The sequence below is a fragment of the Xyrauchen texanus genome, chromosome 13 (genome assembly GCF_025860055.1).
Source record: "Xyrauchen texanus isolate HMW12.3.18 chromosome 13, RBS_HiC_50CHRs, whole genome shotgun sequence".
Lineage (NCBI taxonomy): Eukaryota > Metazoa > Chordata > Actinopteri > Cypriniformes > Catostomidae > Xyrauchen > Xyrauchen texanus.
In genome coordinates this window covers 42,020,793-42,043,351 of record NC_068288.1, presented here as the reverse complement: position 1 = coordinate 42,043,351, position 22,559 = coordinate 42,020,793, and the positions used below count along the sequence as shown (strand labels likewise).

The 22,559-nt window shown below is 36.1% G+C and overlaps 1 protein-coding gene across 1 annotated transcript in view; it reads right to left on the bottom strand.

Annotated features, from left to right (window-relative positions):
• LOC127653872 (receptor-type tyrosine-protein phosphatase T-like) overlaps positions 1–22,559 on the bottom strand; it is a 322,776-nt gene that overhangs the window by 10,722 nt on the left and 289,495 nt on the right. The window contains exons 23-30 of the mRNA XM_052140673.1: positions 21,798–21,874; positions 19,993–20,029; positions 18,625–18,722; positions 16,282–16,398; positions 11,668–11,822; positions 7,873–8,008; positions 3,969–4,118; positions 1,620–1,793 (exon numbers count right to left, since the gene is read on the bottom strand). Coding sequence (XP_051996633.1) covers positions 1,620–1,793; positions 3,969–4,118; positions 7,873–8,008; positions 11,668–11,822; positions 16,282–16,398; positions 18,625–18,722; positions 19,993–20,029; positions 21,798–21,874 — 944 coding nt within the window. The remainder of the gene's footprint in view (positions 1–1,619; positions 1,794–3,968; positions 4,119–7,872; positions 8,009–11,667; positions 11,823–16,281; positions 16,399–18,624; positions 18,723–19,992; positions 20,030–21,797; positions 21,875–22,559) is intronic.

Here is a 22,559-nt window from a genome sequence, read left to right as displayed (position 1 = left end):
TGCCTCACAAGTGTACTGAACTAAACTAAATAACATTAAGAATGAATTGTGGCGACTGAAAGCGTTGTCTGCTTTTTTTTTTCATTCTAAACTGAATAGCTGTTATATTAGATCATTGGCTAATACACGTTGTGAAATAAGTGCAACGATTCAGTTAATTTTTTATTCTCTTGTAGATTTGTCTTCTCTTGTAAGTTTAAACTTCAGTCATTCCACACATTCCTAGTTTTAACGCTCTTCTTCATCATTTGATCACTATTTGATGATTAACTGATGCCGTGATAGCTAGACAATGTACACAAACATCTCTTTTAAATACAATTCTATTTACCACCTGCTTTCCATGGGCAGTAATTGCGCAATATTGATCGAGCAAGGCAAACAGCACTGACTTTTGTGAATAAACCTCTATAATAAGCCTAATTAACACACAAAGGAGGCGTATTTGCACTAAAAACTATGTTTCAGCTTATTTAGCACCTGATTAAACTGTATTGCGGGTGATTAGCAAAGACGCAGATTTTTGGGATTACATACTGTCTGCTAAAGTAATAAAAAAAATTGTGAATTTGCCCAAGTGAAAGTGTTATCTCGCCAAAGGATTCAATGACATGAAATCGTGAGGGTCTAACTGAGACTGAGACACACACACACACTTTGCTACCCAGGTTCCTTGAATCATTGCTGCATCATTAGCCATTTATTTTATTAGCTACTTATCTCCTGTTTTCATCGTGTTCTTTTTCTGCCATGCGTGTCTGCTGTCTCGATTGTCCTAACTAGATGTTGCGTGAAGATGGTCGTTTATGGTACGAGTGTGATTATGATCTATGTTTGGAGATTACAGAGATGTTATCTAATCTTGTGCTCTGTTAAATTGGCTTGTTTATATGAAATTGTCACAGTCTAATCTCCTGGGCATTCTGCTCTGTTTACTCGGATGTTACCAGAGTGCACTGAAGTCTTCCTCTTGGCCGTAGCTTTCAAATTTGCCTTTGTGTACTTTAAAATATGGCGCCTCGAGACGTGTCACACCGGGTGCGACGTCAATTGCATCAAACGTCTTTTATAGTTTACTTTCAACTGTACATTTTGGCCTGTTCTTCACACAAAGCTTTCAGAAGACTTGCAATATAATGCATACATTATTAGCATTATATTGCAATGACCGAAATCAGGTCTCTTAGGAGCCATTAACATTGAACACATTTTTGCATCCATCTGCACTTTTCAATTGTATATCCATCTTTGTAAACATGCGAAAAGGGGATGTCTTTGACAGCTGCACCGCATATTACGTAAGATGTTTAAAGCAGAGAATAACCAGAAGATTTTAAGTCTCATGTAAATGTGGTTTTCTAGCATTGTCGGATTTTTTGAATAAGCTGATTTTTAGTAGTTATCAGCGTATTGGTGTGCATACCACTCACTGTTACTAGGATATTCTGCTTTATTTGTTTTGTTAGTGTTCCACGGAAGAAAAATTGTTATATGTGTTTGTCATATGTGCAACTACATGAGGATGAGTAAATGATGACATAACTTTAATTTCTGTGTGACCTATTCTGTTATGTTAGTATTAAAAACAGTCTTCTATATTAGACAGTTGAAGAACCTACGTCCATTAGCGCTGCGTTTATGTAATTGCTTGACTCGCCGTCAACAGAAATGAGGAAAGGCAGGCAGCGATCCACCGCGAGGACGTCCATGCTGCGGTTTTTATCGTGGTTGCGTGGGAGCAGGCCCACGCTGCAGTCCTCCGGACGAACACGAGGTGTGACTATATTCAGAGTCTGAGATAAAACAGAAAATAGTCCAGAAGGATTGTACCATGTACTAAGACATAATTTTTTACAGTATACATTTTATTATAAAATATAACAATTTGAGTGAAAATTTGAATGAATTTAGCTTTTCTATGTCCTACTTTTGCTTTAATGACTGCATGCACTCGAGCTAGCATAGACTTCACAAGTTTGTGCAAAACCCGATTATCCATGTTATCCAGCAAGACTTGAGAATATTCCAAAGAGCATCTCGTGTGCTTCAATGTAAGCAAGGAAGTATGACCTTTCATACAAAAGAGTTTGATTTGGTCAGTGTCACAAATAGCTTACTCGATTAGGGTCCTTGAAATAGTCCAGAATCTGAAATTTTTCTTGTTTATTATGCATTATAAAGATAATTGTTTTTATGTCTAGTTTAAATTAGAATCTAAATGCTACATTTTCAGTGTGGTCTTGGACTTTTGAAGCCCAAATTACCTTTGCAATTTGAACCAAACACCCCAAAAGAATCCACAAATACCTGTTCTTTTGCAAAAACAATGCAGCTCTTGGTCTTTCTTGGAAAAGATGATGTTTATGAAACCAATTCCACTTGCACTACTGGTTCAACCGCAACTAGCGCAAATATTTTACTAAACTGAAGGTCAGTCATTACTTATGTATAAGACAGACTGAGAGATTGAGAGAAAGAGACAGTGAAAAATAGCCTACAAGACAGAGAGATGCAGCGGTAGATAGAAAATGAAAGATCAGGGAGGAAAGGAAGATAGAAACATATTCATCATATTTTATGAGACACCTTACAGATCTGAGATTTCTCATCCCCTCAGATGGAAGTGGCTCGCTCATTTCACAGGGAATACAAAACATAAAGGCACCGTGAAAAGAAATAGCTTAGCTCTGGGCTTTATGAGGCTGTAGCAGCTTGCCAATGGCTCGTAAAAAGCATTTTTCCCCAGACGTCTGAGTCACTGTGTCTTTACTCTACCTGCCTCATCTAAATGCGTTATGGAATCTGCCTCACTTATGCCGATTGATTTATTCAAAAGCACTCGGAATTGAATGGAAAGAAATGACAATAAAAACCACACCACTGCCTAATGAGAGCTTGATAAAGTTGTTAGAAATAGATGCAGAGCTTTCAACCATAATGCAGTTCCGCCAATCGGTGAAAAAACCTTGGAGGATTCAGTAAATTAGACACCCACATGAGTTGACCGTGTAACTTACTGATTTAGGTTTAGAACTCAAAAACATCTATATCTGTTCTAATGTTTTTACCATCCACAGAAAAGAACATTCACAAATGAGATATCTAGTATCTTAATTGTTTCTCCTAGACATTAATGAGATTAATCTGAGCACCAATGGAGGAGATTGATATCCTGAGGAAAAGGCCTAGTAATCTGACATGTATCTCCTTTAGAGTTTCAAATGAGATCTCAACAATATCTCAAACTGTAATCAGATTGACCAAGATTCCAAAAGTCAAAGTACTTTTTCAATGATCTCTAACATTCTCTTAATTTGTTTCCAAGTTCAAGTTATCTAAGCTATGTTACCTCAATTAATTACATTTTTATATTAATACTTATATATGTTTAAGGCCAAAATGTTTCCCCTTTTTTATTATAAATTTACACAGCCCTTTCAGAATGTATACAAATATACTGCCCTTCAGAAACTATATCACAGATATATAGTGTACATACATGATATATATACAGTATATATGTATATATATATATATATATATACAGTATATATGTATATATATATATATATATATATATATATATATATATATATATATATATATATATATATATATATATACGAACAATATTTTTAACAAAATATTTTTAGAATTGTAGAAGTGACAACAATAATGATCAATACATAAGTAAATAGACAATGTCTTGTAAAACGATATTGTTTAAATGACAATATACACACGTATATAAAATAATATAATTGCTCTTTTTGTTATTTTTATTTTTGTGTTATTTATATTTAAAAAAAATTGTCATTTAAACAATATCGTTATTTACTTATGTATTGATCATTATTGTTGTCACTTCTACAATTATAAAATTATTTTGTTAAAAATATTGTTCGTTTTTAGGCAGAAATTGTTATGATGTACATTTTTAACAGGCCCAGAGTCAAAAGACTTCTTACTTGAAATTCATCTTTGATCTGGCTGGAGTTGGTTTGAGGGTCCAATCTACTGATGTTGTAGTAGATGGCTCTGAAATCACACACTGGAATCGCTGTGTTCCCACATAAACATGCTTCTAGAATGGCATCATGCACAAACACATACTGCTCCTGAAATAGAAATATAGAAAATCCCTTACAAAAAAGTATTGTGATGGTATCATAGTATAGTGATGATAGTACATGTAATAGAGTGGTACTTTGATATTAGCCATATGTACATGTATACATGGCATTTACATGGCTCTCCAAAGGACATCCACGAATACTATAAAATGACCTAAAGATAGTGTCCAAAAAACAAATTATTACCATGGTGATATGTCAAAAAACATGATATAATGGTACTAATTTGTAAGAGATCAATTCTGCAGTAAATTTAAAATCATGTCTGTAGAGAATCATTACATCTTTAGATAATTTATCATTTTAAACCTTAAGCAATATTTGATTCACAAAACAATAAAACTAAAGACACTTTATTATCTCACTAATTTAAAATGATTGTTTTCAATTCAGATAAATGCACCAATTTGCGCTTTGGTCACATGAGAAATCCTTTTAGTGTCAAATTCATCAATAATAAAAAAAATATCACTCTTTAAAATGATTAAGGCTCGGTTTAAACTTTCACAATCTTAAAACCAGTCAATCTACATAATTAATAAACATTCCCAGACATATGTTTTAAGAGCCAGTCCTCAAGCTGAGAGTGAACGCTGCATAGCATAATGGAAAATCATGAGGGAAATACGGAGCCGATAGCGCCTAAAATATAGCATAAGAGCTGTGCATGAACATCAGTGCATGAAGCTCAATTTGCTGATGGTAGTGAAGTATCTCCAGCTTCAGGGACTTCTACATGGATTTCAGCTTTGCAGCTTCTGATGCTGAAAAATCCAGCTGCAACGTACCCCAAAACGCCCCAAATACAGCCTTAAAAATTAGATCAAGGGGCCACTCAAAGCACCGTACCCTTCCTGGAGCTAATATTAAACTTTCCTTTAATGCTTGGCACTAAATGCTGGCCATATTTATCTATATTTTAGCCCAACAACGCCTGCAGCTTAAAGGTTTGAATGTTAAAGTAGGCCTTTTGATCCACGCTAAGCTAAAGTCGAGCTGCGCTGACCTCTCGCACCCATTACTCCAGAACCTGGTGAGCACTTCTGCTGAGGACAAAGGAGGCAAAAAGCCTTTTAAAAGATTAATTGCTTTGTGTTGTGTCTGTGGAGGATTATCTGTGAACGGGGCTGCGGGCTGACATAAATTGCCTCCCAGAACCCATTATCACTAGCTGTGTGTTTAGTGTTAGTCTTTTAAAAGCACGCCATTCAAACTGCAAAATTTTATGATATCAGAATAGACAGAATAAAACATCTTGTCGATTTGACGTAGTGTGTTTCATTTGTGATTTTGTTTCAAAAACGCTTTCAATTACTGCATACATTAGGAAACTGAAAATGGAGCTTTCAAATGAAAACAGATTAGAGTGGATGTGGCCTTATATATTGATACTTACAGTAAATCATTTTTAGACTCGAAAACTGAAAGTTTGCACTAATCTTGAAATAATGTAATAAAATAACTCACAACAATGAATAATATATTGTCTTTCATTCTTTATGATGTGTCCCACCTACAAAGCCATACTACACCAACACTGAAACTGAGAAAAATTACTTCAAAGTTTTTGATTGTCCAGCCAAATATGGATTATAAAATAGTCCACATAAAATTTCTCTGAATCAGAGCATAGTCCAGCCAAACTCATCTGTCACAGGACAGTTCAGTCTAAGGTGCCGTTCAGATCATACTCACTCTTGCACAAAGCTATTTTTAAATTGTAAGTTCTTTTTAACATGAAACGGCATGTGAAAAACATGGCGATCTTACGTAATATGCGGTGCAGCTGTCAAAGACGTCCCCTTTTCGCATGTTTACAAAGATGGATATACAATTGAAAAGTGCAGATGGATGCAAAAATGTGTTCAATGTTAATGGCTCCTAAGAGACCTGATTTCGGTCATTGCTCAATTTTAGAAACAATATGAAGTTACTGTGTTTTACCTCTGCAATGCAGAATAATAGATGCATAGTTTAAGTTGCAGTTTAAAATGCATATTATATATACGTATATTGAGGCGCTGCCTGCTGGATTCAGCCACAAAAAGGATAATTTCTCCTCAAGACCATAAGCTTGAGTGACATGCTTTTGGGGTTTTGTTCCTCTTAAGTCAAGGCTCCATATTTCTGTGTCATTGCATGTGGCAAATGTGTGCTCAATGTTCTTGTGTTGTTTAGTTCTTAGAATGTTGCACCTGGTGGCTGGATGTGTTTATCATGGCTTAATTTTGAAATTCAATAAATGTTTATATTCAAACCACTTTGTCAGACGTCACAGTATATATATACATACATATACAAATTAGTGCACAACTGATATATCGCTCAGCCGATATTAGCCTTTCACTGATATACCGGTATTGGAGTTTATGCTTACCGATATACACAGATATAATTATTTTTCAGAATATATAATTGGTGTAATTACATAGTTTGTCCAGCAGAGTGCACTCTGACTCAATTGTTTACAGAGCTGACTCTGAGCTGATGGTGGCTCTGCAAACAGGGCGGAGTTAAGTGGTGCAGAGTTAAGCGGTGCAGAGTTAAGCGGTGTCTTCTCGGTAAGTTGCTTACTAGTTTGTGAAATACATGCTGCAAATTTAATAAAAGATGACCATATAATTTTCACTTTTCAATATAACTAATATAATGTTAACCCTGTCCCTGACTACCATGTCACTCATGTCTGTTTGCTGTTAGCCAGCTATAGTTTGTCAGTGCAGTAAGTAATGTAGCAGATTGAAAGGTAAACATCAGAGCATCTTTTTGCAGCTCAGTAGACAACATTGCGGTGGTGGATTGTGTCTGTTTAGTGTTGATTTCACGCTATGTTGTTACATAGTTGGTGAGACGCAATGCTGGTCCATCTTTTACTTTCCGTGAAAAAGAGCTCATAGCGCACTAGCTAACCACATAGCTACATTCATTGCTTGTCAGCTGAGTGGAAGCTGATGTGTAAACATGTATACAGTTTGGTACCCCTTCAACCGAAAAATTCCAGTTGTTGCATTTATAAAATATAATATTTAAAAGTCTGGTTTTCCACCATTGGAAGTTTCTCCTGAACTTGTATAGCAGAATACGGTGTAACACCGCTGTCGCTGTTTTTCTCTTGTCTCAAAAGGTGTAAATGCTTCTTGTATTACAACCTGCCAATAATTGACAGGAAGTATTAAAAAAGTCAGAATTTGACTGATACTAAAAAGTAATATTGATGTTTATTTAGCTATTTATTTTATTTTTATTTATTCTCTATTTTAATGGTCAGAATTTGATTGGTACTAAACAGTACTGAAGTTTATTTATCTATTTATTGTATTTTTATTTATTCTTTATTTAAATGGTCAGCAACTGACTGATACTAAACATACAGTACTGATGTTTTTAAGCTATTTATTGTATTTGTATTTATTTTTTTATTTTCTCAGTGTTCATTTCCAAAATTTGTTGACAATGTATAATAATAATGTGAAATATTCTATGATAAAAATATTTCTTTAAGAAAGCAGCCTTCTGAGTACCTTTGCATAGTCATATCGGTGCAAAATCGGTGCACAATCCACATAGAAAAGGTCTGTTTTCATTCAAGCTCAAAAATTAACTATATCAGACACCATATCGTTAATCTGTGGAATTTACCCCTCTAAAATCGATATCGGTATCGATCTAAAAAATCCCATATCGGTCTGGCTCTAATACAAATGCTAAAAAGTATTTAGCTGTAAATAGTGTTGCTCACCTCAGTCTGTACCATGTTGACTCTCTGTGAGCGCAGCTCTCTGATACAGTTGAAGATGTCCACCACTCCTTCACTCTCCGCCATGTCTAACATAATGTCCACTGCAATAAAACAGCCTGTTCTGCCAGCACCAGCACTACAGGAAACACAAAAACAAAAGATTTTATCAAGCTTCTAGACATAAACAGGAGGAATGTCACAAAATATCAATATATCGATTTTTGATCAGCAAGCTATTTTCTCAATACATTTTTGAGGCATCTATATATTAACATGAGCCGGCATTTATTTATGAGCTTTTCAATTCACTGTCAGTTGGCATTCTGTTTATTGTAGTCTGGTGTAATAGCTTTGGGAGACCACAAGGGGATGATACCGGTCACGGAAAGCACCATTTGAATTGGGTTGAATTTAATGGAAAACTATGCTAGTGGGCTCTGCAGAATTTTGAGAAGCCTCTGGAGACGTAGCTGGGCTCCTCCGACAGATGCCGAGTGGTAGCGGCAGTGGCAGTGTGCGTACATTGACCTTGTGGTGGCACGGTTACTCACCTCAATCCGGGTGGTGAAGGAGTCTCAGTTGCCTCTACTTCTGAGACAATCCATGCATCTTATCACGTGGCTCGCTGTGCATGACACTGCGGAGACTCACAGCATGTGGAACCTCATGCTACTCTTCGCGATCCACACACAATTAACATGCACCCCATTGAGAGCATGAACCCCTAATCCTGACCACAAGGAGGTTACCCCAGGTGACTCTACCCTACCTAGCAACCGAGCCAATTAGGAGACCTGGCTGAAGTCACTCAACACGGCCTGTATTCGAACTCCAGGGGTGGTTCTCAGCGTCAATACTAGCTGAGATACCGAGGCCCCTCGACATTCATTTTTAAAACCTGAATTCATTTTAATTTGACACAATGTCTAAAAATGTGCCAGTCCTGCATGAGACACTGAAGAAGACGTGGTGCAGGAGTCAAGGACGTTCATCCTGAGCGTGTTTACAAAGGAAAACAATGGAAAACAGAGCAGATGCACGCAAATACACTTTCAGTGTGAATGGCCCCTAAATTTACATTTATACATTTGGCAGATGCTTTTATCCAAAGTGACTTACAGTGCACTTATTACAGGGACAATCCCCCCGGAGCAACCTAGAGTTAAGTGCCTTGCTCAAGGACACAATGGTGGTGGCTGTGGGGATCAAACCAGTGATCTTCTGATTACCCACTACACCACCACTCCCTAACTCATCTGCTTGAACGTATTTGTGAGTTAAAGGGCATGGCCGACACAAATTTGGAAGGCCTATGTATTTTTTCATAAATTACAAACCCTAACTCAAAGTCCTATTGACCTGAACCCAGCGGATTTGTGAACCTTTCTGAGACCGCAGACAACAGCATATCGGCGCATTTACCCCAACATTTTTTGCGAAGCTTTCCTACCTGGGGTGAGGGGTTCCCCACGAAATTGCATGGTTTGTGTGGTGATTAAAACCGCTACTGCACACGCATACACACACATACAGAGCAACTCCACAGAGCCATAGATTGGCCGTGATTTGCAGTGATTAATGGTGCGACTGGTAGACAAATGATGAAAAGAATATGAGAGAGAGAGAGAGAGAGAGAAAGAATGTCCTTTGTTCAATCATAGCAACATTACCATAATCCCTAATTGACATTCATAAAATGTAATTAGTAAGCCATTATATGGTGTTTTTTTTTTGTCTGTTAACTTCTCTCTAAAGCTATGTAAAGTATATTGTCTTCCCATCGCTTTCCTTTATTGACAGCAGCAAAATAAATGCTTTTGAAGAAGTAGCAACATATCCAAATGCACAGATGTCATTGTATAATCTCCATAGTAACAGTGTAAGCATATCTGCCTCGTCTCCTCCACGTTGTGGTTTCACTATTAAAATCCTTGTCTAAACTTTCGTGGGACCGCAGACAGCACACATGCCACTTACATCACATCTAGCGTTTAATCTTCACCCTGCATGCTGCGAATGAGACACAAAAACCTGCGTTTGTACAAAGTATCCCTAACATTCACTTAAAACCCCCATTAGTGGTGTAGTAAAATGTGATTAGAATTTGAAGTGCTTAATACAGTAGGCTATGAATCTGAAAATGGCAATATATGCTGAACACTTATATGCTGAAAATGAATGTTCATAAATATATTTCAAAATGTGACAAATTGCAATTTTCATATATGTAACATATATATGTTTTAAATACTTATGGAACTTTTAAATTTGTATATAAATGTTCAAATATATGAACTCTAATTGTTTGTATATGGTCATATATCAGACAATGTATTAGTTTATACGTGTCTTGTCCTTGATGATTAACCTGGCAGCTGGGACATTGTGTAAAACTTTTTTCTTTTGTGTTCCACTGAAGAAAGTACACTTTGTCAAATGTAATTGGAATAACATGAGGGTGACTAAATGATGACAGAAATGTTTTGGTCTTTGGGTGAACTACTGCTTTAATCAAAATCTCTGTTTAACGAGCACTTGACAGTTCTTCTATGCTTCTTTGTCACATCTGCTCTTTCTTTTAGGACCGGCTGCAAATTCACACTCCGCTATTTCACAGTCTACTCCTGTCACCTTTCATTCCAAAATTGTCTTCCACATGTCCTCCCAATTACACCCCACTGGTGGGCGAGAGTGTCTGTCTATCCATGTGTCCATCTTTGTAACATGTTGGAATGTTGTGGACAAATTCATGGGTGAATGTCTATGTATGTTTTGGAACGTCCTACATTAGTGTGAGAATGTTTGAGTGTGCTCGTTTATTTGTGAAAGCTTCCTGTCTTCCTCTCGTACCTCCTTTATTTCATACCCAAATAGATAAAAAGTTAGTTATATTATGCTACCAGTTCACTGAGTGTTAATCTACACTCTTGCTATAGCCTGTGGATCTAACCATAAAAGGAAGGTAGATGTGAGGAATATCCAGTCAAGATTAATTAAATAAGAAAAAAATGTCATAGTTTCGATGACTTCACTAATCCTCTAAACATTTTGAACTGGTAGTATATTATGTTGTTTTGTTCTCTTAAAAGAGGAACTGAATGCATTACAACTGAATGTAGAAGATTTTTAAAAACAAATGACATGGCTCTTTGTGATACTCAAATCTGATTGATCAATAAAAATATTTCTAAATAATGGCAGCACATCTGGGAATAAGGTTATATTTCACCAGTCATCCTGGTATTGGGAGTCATCTTTTTTGCTTCTTGAATCACTCTGAATTTTTTACAAGTATTACAGTATTTTATGTCAATTTATTTATTTGTTTGGCAAGTAGTCATGTATTAAGTGGTATAATGGGCAGTCATGTGCAATAAAAACACCTTGCAGTACACCAATGCAAACCGGAGGTCGAAATCAGTGTTTCAACAGTCTCTGCGGTCATTTTCTTCTCACATACTAACATTATTCAACCTAAATTAATATTTCAGGGGCCTGTGTAGCTTAGCAAAGACCTGAGGACCAGTAACTTAAACACAAAACATAGAAATACAGTATTATATTCATAGCAGCTATTAAAAACCCTTGGTAATATCATCTGATCTGAAAAATCAATAGGCTTCTCATTTTAAATTTGTAATCACACTATCTGTCCAACTTTAAACATGAACATTGGGGCTAAAAAGCATCTTAGAAGAGTGAGAGAGATTGAAAAGAGAAAGAGACAGGGATAGGCAGAGTACATAAAAATAAAGGTAGAAAGAGAAGACAATGTAAGCATTATAATGGTCACACCTGCAATGTACGACGATAGGTCCTGCGTCTGGAGGATTGAGGAACTTGACCTGTCGGATGAAGCCCAGCAGGCCGGTGGCATAGCAGGGAACGCCGTGATCAGGCCAACTGGTGAAATGGAACTGCCGGATCTCCCGAATCTCATGATGACCCTTCTGAAATGAAGCTCAGCATGAGTTGGACAGGTCTCAATCATCAGTGTGTGATTGATCGGTGAATATGGTAGAAAATGAGTAGGATTTCACATAAATAAACCTGTTCACACCAGAGCCATATAGAGAGAGAGTCGAGACAACTCCATTGACTCCAATGGAACGTTTTTTTTACAGCAATGGCGGCTCGTGGAGCCTCTCAATAGTTCCCGGAAGTAGCAGCAAACACATGCCGCGGCGTAGAGATGCAGCAGAATAAACCGTTTGCGACGCACTTTTAAAAGGTGAGACGTTTAAAGAATAATATTATCTTATTCTGTATATTATCAGTACATCTAAATAAAAATAACTTGTAAATTAAAACCTTATAGTTGAGTATTACTCATTAAATTAGGAGATAAGGGATGTTATCGGATAACTAACAGATTAGGCAAGGATTGGAGCTGGATAAAGTTAGTAACGAACACCCAATTAATTGTAAAATCTGTTCTCTTGATTCAGTTTCATCCATCGTTTAAAAAAAAAAAAGTAATATCATAATATATTATTACAATTTAAAATAACTCTTTTCTATTTTAATGTATTTTAAAATGTAATTTACTCCTGTGATGCCAAGCTGAATTTTCAGCCTCATTACTTTTGAACGGCAGTTTATATACGAGTATGCTTAAGTTGTTTTAAAGCTGAATATATTGTGTATATGAATAAGTATTGTAAGAATTATACATTAGATATATAATATTTATAATACATAAATAATTATATTACTATATATAGAATTGTAAGAATTGTAAACAATAAGCTTCATTTCACTAAATTTTACATTTACGTAACTGCTGCTAATAGTTAATAGTTCATTGACCCATTGTGCGGTGCGAGCTGGAAATCACCTGTCACCAGCCTGTCTCTGTACTATCTGAAAAGTCATAAATATGACATTAGTTACCATGAGATTAGTGAAAACAATGAACATGAGGTAACATAAAAAGGCAACAGAAACCCTAGCCTGAAATAAGTTGAGGCAAATAACGGTAAGCGAACACTAATCCTCACATATTAGCTGATTTGATCTTTAAAAAAACAACATCGCTGTAACAACATACTCATGCTACATACATATGTCGGTGTGTTACATAAATCTATAAAATAAATGCATTTATTGACTACTAATTACCAGAATTCGCAGTTCTGTCACTCTAACAGTTTGAAATGCCCGCCAAAGCACTTCCTGGAACTATCTGAAGTCTACGTGAATCACGTGACCATCAAGCATTTAGAACTTCCGTTGTCGCAACTCTCTCTCTTTATGACTCTGGTTCACACCAATCAGCACCACAATATTACCATGGATTTTAGGACCATGGTAACCCCCACCTCCCCATTCTTATTACTGTAAAGCTAAAATAATATAATAATACATAATATTACATTGCAAATTATTTATACTGTATATCATGGTGGTATTTGTTCTTTTTTTAGGTTTAAATTACAAAATAATAGTATTCCTGTACATTTCCTTACTGTAATATAATACAAATGAAAATACAAATACAATAATAATGATAAACTATTAAAAATCACCATTAATAATGCAAAATACAAAAACTCAAAAGGTGCAAAAAGTACAAATGTAAAATAGTAATTAGAATTTGGTGTCTAAATGGTCCTAAAAATAGCATTTTATAAAGGCGTAATTTTTCTTTTACATTTTAGAGTGAAATGTTTTTGCGAGAGTAACCCATACACTGTAAATACATTAATGTGTTACTCATGTGCAAACAAAATAATATGAATCCAGTTTTCTTCCACAGCAAACTTAGCCATCGGACCTGTGGGTTTTAACTACAGCACAGATGTGGGTCTGTCTGTGTGAGCCCAGGCTGTGTTGCTTTACAGTAGAAACTACTACTTTACTAACCGTTAATGCTCTGATAAGCTTTTAATTATAATTCAGGATTGCGAGTGGCATAATCCATGCCTGGAGGTGCTGATACTGCCAGTCGAGGACTCATGTAGCCATTTAAAGCCATGTGTGTTCTAAGAGCAGTAACCGAGCCACTAAAGATGGCAAGTAGGCTCGCTCATATCTAGTATTCGGGGGTGAAATCCACACCTACATACACACACATGGATTTCTTAAAATGGTCTAAAGGAATCATATTGTTAAAAAGTTAAATAATCCCCTCACGTTAACCCTTAGGGCTATTTTCGTGACAGCGCTAGGCACAGCACTACGAGCAAGAACCTTGCGCTACGTCTTGTCCAATTTTCGTGAGAGTGCTAATTCGAAGCGCAGTTTTCTTGCAATCAAGTAGTCAAACTGCAAGTGGGTGTGGATCAATGTGGATCAGAGTTCCATCTCATTAATGTTGTTGCTGAGCAAATCCTATTTCTATTTGGTGGAACCTTACAGTACGCAGAGATTTTTTCCGTCTGCAGGGAGTTATATCAGAAGTGCAGATTAGAGGGAGCAGAGGTGTGTATGGGAGTGTTTGCACAATCTGTGGGTGTATGCATGCAAATTGTGGGTGTATTGTATGGTAATGAGGTGGTGCAAAGTGCAATTAGCTATTTTCCTGAGAACAGGCCATTGCTCTACGATGTCCAAGAAACACATCTGTTGTCGGCGCAAAGTCTAAACTCAGTGCCTACATTTGCAGTATGGAGATTCCACCAACAGAGGGTATTAAAGACCTTTCAATCACTTTTAAAAATTGAGATCATATAGGCACTTCCATTTAGTACCTTCAATCCAATTATATGCTCATCCATAACATATTAACCATGAGCTTCTGTTTAAGCCCATAATATACTTCTCACTCAATCATGCTTATCGTTTGTTCATATTGTTTAAGAACAGCTTGATATCACGTCTGCATACATAAAAACATAACCATGATGTTAAATTCTAACAGACAAACTATAAGCCTGCACATGGTTTCTTGAAATGAAGGCAAATCATAAAGCTCAAAACCGCTCTTAAGAACAGCTCGAGTTCGGTTGCAGAATGTTGTGTTCCAAAGAGAACAGATGTAGAATAGAAGAGAAGCTTTGATAGTGGGAAAAATGAGTGTTTGGGAGCTGCTTGGAGGGGGCGAGAGTACGGTATGGAACAGCATGTCATCAGCAAGTTTCATAAACCACTCGATCCATCTGTCTCACGAGGCTGCTGCCTTTCAAACATTTCTTTAACTTTGAAAGAGAAAGATGAGTTATGATACATCCTTCTCTCGGTGCGTAGTCATGTTTCATAACGTGGAAGCATGGTAGCAGGCAAAAGGAATGAACATTTACAAATGAGGTCTCTTTAATATCTAAATTGTTTCTCCTTGAAAGCGATGAGAGAGATCAAATAGAGCCTTTTGCTTAAGTTTCCCGATTCTCAGATTTTTCCCCTAAAAGAAAAACTCCCTTGAAATCATCTACTTTCAAAATCTACCAATATCTCGTCAATGTATTAAGTTAAAAATGTTTATAATCTGTAAACAATCTGAAATCTTTAAAAAAAATGTTTTACTGAGTTTTGATTTTATATTATTTAAAGTACATAATAAATACAAAAAATATAATAATAAATTAATAACATATAAATAAGTGTGTATTTTAATGTAGCTATTCAATTCATGAATTCATTCAAATTCATGTTTATCCAATGAATTGTATTATACAGTATATGTACATATGCTGTTTATAAACACACACACATATAATTTAATACTGTATTATAATATTTTATTTATAAAACCAGTCAAAATCTCATCTTATCATGTACTTTCAGAATTTACCAAAAGCCTTGTCAGTATATAATATCAGGACGCAAAGGAATATTACATCTGATTGCACACATCCATTGCATTCTGAATTTGTAATGCTCCCGTCCGAAAGGCGGTACTGAGTTCCAATTTTTTTATAAAAGGTTTATAAAACGTTTTAGTACCCATGGCCATCAAATTAATGGAGGAGTGTAATGAAAGTTTTGTTCCTTTTAAATTGGTTTTGTAACCGTGATCATTTGAGATCACTGTATAAGATTCAGAGACCATAATGATGTACAATATATTTTTTATTGGATTTTTATGTAGTTCTAGTGTGTTATCACTATGTGTTTTTATTCCTTCTGTGTCTGTGTACTCGTGTGAGAAGCCAAAGACAAAAATCCACATCAGTGAACAATGAAGTATAAAGTAAAATATTATAATCAAGTAATAAAATATGAAAAGGTATGCATTAAAATTCAGCATATTTATGTACAGCTATAATAAAATTGAGATTAATGACATGTATAGATGTCATTATATGTCATTACATCAAGCACTCTTCTCTTAATACCGGTATCTGCGATTAAAGATCCATGATGGTCCATCACATTATTTTCTAATAATGTTGTTAAAGAGCAATCTCAGATTAATTTACATTTCTTTTAGGTATAGATGGAGGGATGCATGGTTAAGAAGTGTTTTACCTTTTGAACAGTAAAGGTTCTGATCACATATTCGGCAAGCGGCTCAGTTTCGATCAGCGTCACTTTGATGTCTCCATACACTTCGGTCTCATCTGGCCAGTACCGAACACATTTCACCTTCATGGACACATAGACATCCACAATTACGCTTTAAATCATAACACCGGCATCTTAATTTGTCTCAGTATAACTCTATTTTACAGCATGAATGAAGACACAATGGCATTTCCAATTTCTAGTATTATCAAACAAGTCACTGATGACATTTTGAAAACACAAAGCAGTGTAATTGGGCCACCTGTCAGATGGCAGTGGTGATTTCTCAGGGCCAGCAAAGACTTCTCTGCTGGCGTAACTAAAGGATGGTATATAATTAAAAAATATACCATCCTTTCATTCTCATTGACATTTTTGCCTCACTTTCCACTCCTAATTAATCTACAAATGAATAGCAAAAAACGAAAAAATGTATCCACTCAGAATGTATTCCTCGATGCTTACAAGCGATGTGTGACAACTGTTTCACAAATCGCATGCCTGAAGCACGTGAGTTTGAGCTCCACCCCCTCAGGCCTTCAGAATTTCCACAGAATCCCTCATTAGTGTAAGTGAATTGGCAACTAAAGTCAGATTGTCAGATACACCAGCCAATCAGATTGATTTATTTATTCTTGTGGGTGTTGTCTTTAGGATATATCCCAGTCTAGCTGACCTTGAATGACGCAATCACGCTTTAAGTGATGTACTTCATTTGAAAGCGAAGAGCACGAGATCTTACTGATAGTCGCCTGTCGTCACTGCCGCTATCGCCATTGAGAAAGAGATCCTTATGGATTTAAAAACACGTGATGTTCTGCATGACCGTGTGATTGCTTCATTTATTAATCAGGAAAGGAGACTGATTTTCACTTCAAGTAAATTGGTAAGTGCTTTTTGCATTGTTATATCAACATCAGGAGTTTTCTAAGTGTTAAGTGTAGTGTAGGCTGCTTGAGCATTCAGTGTCGAATCAAATTTTGAAAAGTAACCGTGTACCCTGACGAAACAAAATGTATTGCGTGCAAAATGTAAATCGCTAATTTTATTAGAGAGCTTTTTCTTGGTATTTGACCTCCTTTGTTCTGGCTTTCGTGCATGGACGTGTTTTTAAAATGTCAATTGGTATTATCAGTTGACTGCCACGTAATATATGATGGGCATACGTCGTCTTATTCATTGGGAAACTGTGTTTTCTTAATGGCATGACTTGCGCTGAAGGTCTAGACTTAAAATGCACGGCCCGCAGCTGTCAGAGAGGATATTATCTGTGAATAAATAACCCCAGTGGTCCGAGCTCACTGAAGCCAATCATTGAACACTGATCAAATATTCTCACCGTAACACTCAACAGCTCACATTGGGGACATTGGCAAACACTTGGGCTACATGTGCTTGATTTTAGGATGTGCTCCAAAATGCTTGGCACACTCAATTCAAGAAATGTTGTTGGTTTAAATCAAGTCATCCCTCAGTTTGTAAAATTAAGCACAACAAATTGCATTTCCAGTAATGCACTGTACAGGAATGTACAGCTCATATTTTTGGAGTTATTTCAAATAGTTCAGAACAAAAATGTGAGTTATTTGGGTTGTAAAGTTGTCAGATTTGTTCTTTTAGCAGTGGGACTACTGTTCTAAGTGAATTAATTTCTGGTTATGCATTACAATTAGTACAATTGCGTAAACATTTCCTTTCTGGCATCCTTGCATGTATCATGTAATCTTTACTGGGATTTATGGATTACATGGTCAAGTTAGTATTCGATAAAAGATTGAATACAACTTTGCAAGGTTAGTAACAATTCTATCAAACAAGTCTCATGCGAATAGTATAATGTTCAAGCTTTGTGCATATACCTTTGATACATTTAACATTTATTCCAGTGCAATCTCTTGCCCTAATGACTTACAATGAAAGTGCTTTACAGTAAACATGATTTTTTTTGCTTGTTTTTACAAACTGAGGACAACTCAGAAAAATAATTTTCTTTGGTAACAGAAATGTCACAGATGCTTTACTGACGGCATGTCACAGACCCTTTACTTGTATTGAACAGGGAACATTCTTTAACGTTTTCCATGAATATAAAAAAAAACATGTAGGATTTGTGAGATGTAGCTGGTTATTACTTCCAAATACTTTGCACAAGAACCCTCTTTACAAATGTATGGAGTTTCATGTTAACACACTTAATTTAACCATGTGAACTTTCATAGACATGTATCAGTTGGAAGAATGCTCTGTAAATAACACTCCTTATCCTGTGATATTTATTAAGGAAGGAGATCATTAAAGGAAACCTACCCTGCCCACTTCCACCAGGTTGGTTACCATGACGATACTGGCAGAATTCTCTTGCCAAATCATCCTCCAGAAATCCCTCACTGTTTCCTGCATGGGGCCTACAGGAGAGAAGGAGGGACATATTTAGAAGCAAACTTTTCACGCACACACACACACATAATGCAACATCAACAATAAATGAGAAACAGAACTAAGGGTTTCACAAATGATTCCTGCTGAAAAGATTATTTCTAGGCAGGTTAATGTTGGTGCTGTTTTAGTGCTGATCAAGTTTAAAGACTGGCATAGCCATACTGTTCACCACCAAAAGTTAGTTGGTTATGCTGAAAAGTAGTCAACTACACAACAAGATCCTAACTACAATTGATAACTACACTGAGTTCAAGGAAGCAATGTTTTTGTATTTATATATATATATATATATATATATATATATATATATATATATATATATATATATCTCAGACTACATTGGTTTTTGTTTTGTTTTTTCTTTAAAAATTTTATCTGCACTTTCCTGGCCTAAAACAATGAGGATTTAAATTGGGGTGACAACATTAAACTCGAACATTTTATTTACATTAATGAACTAGTTCTCTCATCTAGAAATTCTCTCATCATTTACTCACCCTCATGCCATCCCAGATGTGCATGACTTTCTTTCTTCAGCAGAACAAAAACATATCTCAGCTCTGTAGGTCTTTACAATGCAAGTGAATGGCAATCGGACCTTTGTAGCTCTAAAATCAAAGGAAAAGGAAATATAAAAGTAGTCCATATGACTCCAGTGTTTAAATCTATATCTTCAGAACAGATCAAATGTCCTTTTTTTTTTTTTACTCTTAATCTCCACTTTCACTTTCACCTTTACATCTGAAAGACACATGTGGTGCCTGTTTAGTTTCACTTTCACATCTGGAAGTGAAAATGGAGATTTACAGTAAACAAGGATTTAAATCATGTTAATTTTCTCACCTACACCTATTACATTGATTCTGAAGAAATGGATTTAAACACTGGAGTCATAAGGATTACTTTGTTTAAATAATGTGATTTTTGGAGCTACTAAAGTCTGATCACCATTCACTTGCATTGTATGGACCCACAGAGCTGAGAATTTTTTCAAAAAGTCTTAATTTGTGTTCTGCTGTTGAAAGAAAGTCATACACATCTGGGATGGCATGAGTGTGCGTAAACGAAGAGAGAATTTTCATATTGGGTGAATTATCCCTTTAAATATGCCAAAAGGATGTAATCCCCAGTATTTTTCGGAAAAAAGTAGATTTTTATTTTCATGGTGTGTTATTTTCAGAAAGGTTATATTGGTATTGCTGATGATGTGCCTTCATTATGTGCTCTGTTAATTACCTTGTGTGGCTATGTAGTGCCTTGGTCTGTGGTAGCCCTGGGAAACACAAAGGAAAAGGAAAAGGAAAATAATTCAAATGAAACTAATTTCTTCACCTGCACAAACCAAATGCAACAATAAACTCACTTAAAGTAGATGAACAGACTTTGTTTGAAACCAATTCAGCTTTCAATGAGACATTGTAATTTCACCTTTCTTTCATCGCACAGGTTCATTAGCATTTTAACTACTGTGAAACAAATTTGTGACCGGGGTAGGTTTGCTCCTGTCGACAGAAAGATGTAAACGCACAGCTTTGGTTTATGACCTGGTCTGTGGTACAATGGCACCTGTAATTGTTTTATTATCAGGAATGAGATCAGGTGGCATGATAATACTGTAGCTGCTGTGCGGTATTGTGAAGCCTCATGTTGAAGTCTGTCTACTGCTACTTCTGTTCACTCGCTGCATTTTGTAATAAACACAATCACATTGATGCTGTCAGTATGGTGTTTAGGTCAGATAAGTGAATAAAGAGCAGCTAGGGCACAAAGTCAGGCAAAACTCTGAATTAAAGAATTGGTTTCAGTTTTTGAGCAAGAATTTGAAATAGTCATACAACAGAGGAATTTTATTACTCCGCTTATTGTTATGCAGAAAAAAAAAAGCCTTATTCTACTATACCTTAGTGACTCTACCCTCCCAAGCAATCGGGCCAATTTGGTTGCTTAGGAGACTGGGCTGGAGTCACTCAGCTCACCCTGGATTCGAACTCGTGACTCCAGGGGTAGTAGTCAGCAACAATACTCGATGAGCTTCCCAGGCCCCCCGTTGTATGGGTTCTTTATTAAAACTACATTTATTTTTTTGTTGCTTTTTATCAGAACTGACTGTAAAGAACAGAAAGGGTATTCAAAAAGGCATTATAAATGACAAATAAATTGTGTAAATAAATAAGATGTCAACTTTGTACACAGAACCAGAAGTCAAACTAAACTTTATCTTTCAACAGGCAATGATAGGATCTTGGTGCTTAACTTCACATATCAAAAAACTGATCTTGGGATATTAAGAATCAATATCGAGATCGTTCAAATGAAGATAGTGATTAATCTGAAGATCTATATTTTACTGAGCCCTTGTCGCCATTATTTTTATTTTAAGTCATACATTTTGTTTTATAGGTTAAACAAAACAAATTAATTTTTCATACCCCATGGAAATCTGCTTACGTACCCCCTGGGGTATTCATACACCCTGGTTGGGAATCACTGACTTAAGAGGACCATTTAGGCAGACATGTACTTGAGAAATCCACTGTATCCTTCATTTGCTTTAAGTGCAGCTCTCAGGAGTGTAGCACATAAATGTTGCATTAATCTATTAAGCCTTTCTCTGGCAAGAAAAAGTGAAGCAGTTCTGCCCTTCTAAGGTGGTTATGTAATACTGAGACATTAAAGGCCTTAAATTCTATGTTTAAATTGGCAGATCATCATTTCTTTAGCATTTTGGCTGTATACTCAGTTTGAATGATGGGTTTTGTCAGCAAAAGGCTGAATGTCATGAAATCATGTCCAAGCCACATTTCAACCCAACATCACAAGAAAATGTTTTTTTAAATAAATTATCTTTTGTCAAAAAGAAAATCAAGACTACTTTGAGACCATTAAGATCTTTTGTATTGTAACATTAATTTCATGGAAAATGTGAAAAAATAATATTACATTTCTGGGGTAAACTCTTGACAGGTTTTGTGAAATTCGTGACAGTGTTGGCACAGAAAATACACAATCATGCCTGTCCAAAATATAAATGTCATACTTACGTCTATGTAGTTGGCGTTTATGTAGTCAGAGTGGGGGTCTCCATCCAGCAGTTGCAGGCGTACACGAGTGTGATCGTCTGTGGGGTCAAATATTCACAGAAGATCCAGTCTAAAGTTACACATACACTTTAAAGGGGAGCTACATACACATCAGCTGTGCGGGACCTTTGATTGATATACGTACAGTATAATGTGATGTATCAAACTAATACACTTCTTGATCAACATCATTTGCTGGTCCTGGTGAAACATTCTTATCAAAACATTTTGCTTTAGCCCTATCTTACTGCTAAAATCAGAGAGAAATTATTGATTCATTGGAGAAATATGAGCTTCCACAAACTCAGACTTCATATTCGATTAAGTGTCTACGTGAGAATAAATGTTGCCACTGAAAAACAACTTCCTTTTATGGTCATTTAATGTAATGTTACTACTTTTATGGTGCTTTTTATGTGTGTGTCTTTTTCGGTTCATTTAGTTTCAATGATTAGAAAAAGCAGCATGAACATTCAAAACATCTCCAAACATCCTTACAGTAAGATACTGTGACAGAGCGGAGGGCGGGGCCGGGTCGTGATTATCCACACCTGGTCCCTTATCAGGCTAATTAAGCCTCCGAGAGGGATAAAGGCCGACTGCGGAAGGTGGTGCGACAAGAGAGAGAGATTGTTTACGGTCAGGTGACCGTCATGTGTGTTTGTGCCGTTTGTTTAAGTTTTTCATTAAACTATTATTTATATTGTCAAGCCAGTTCTCGCC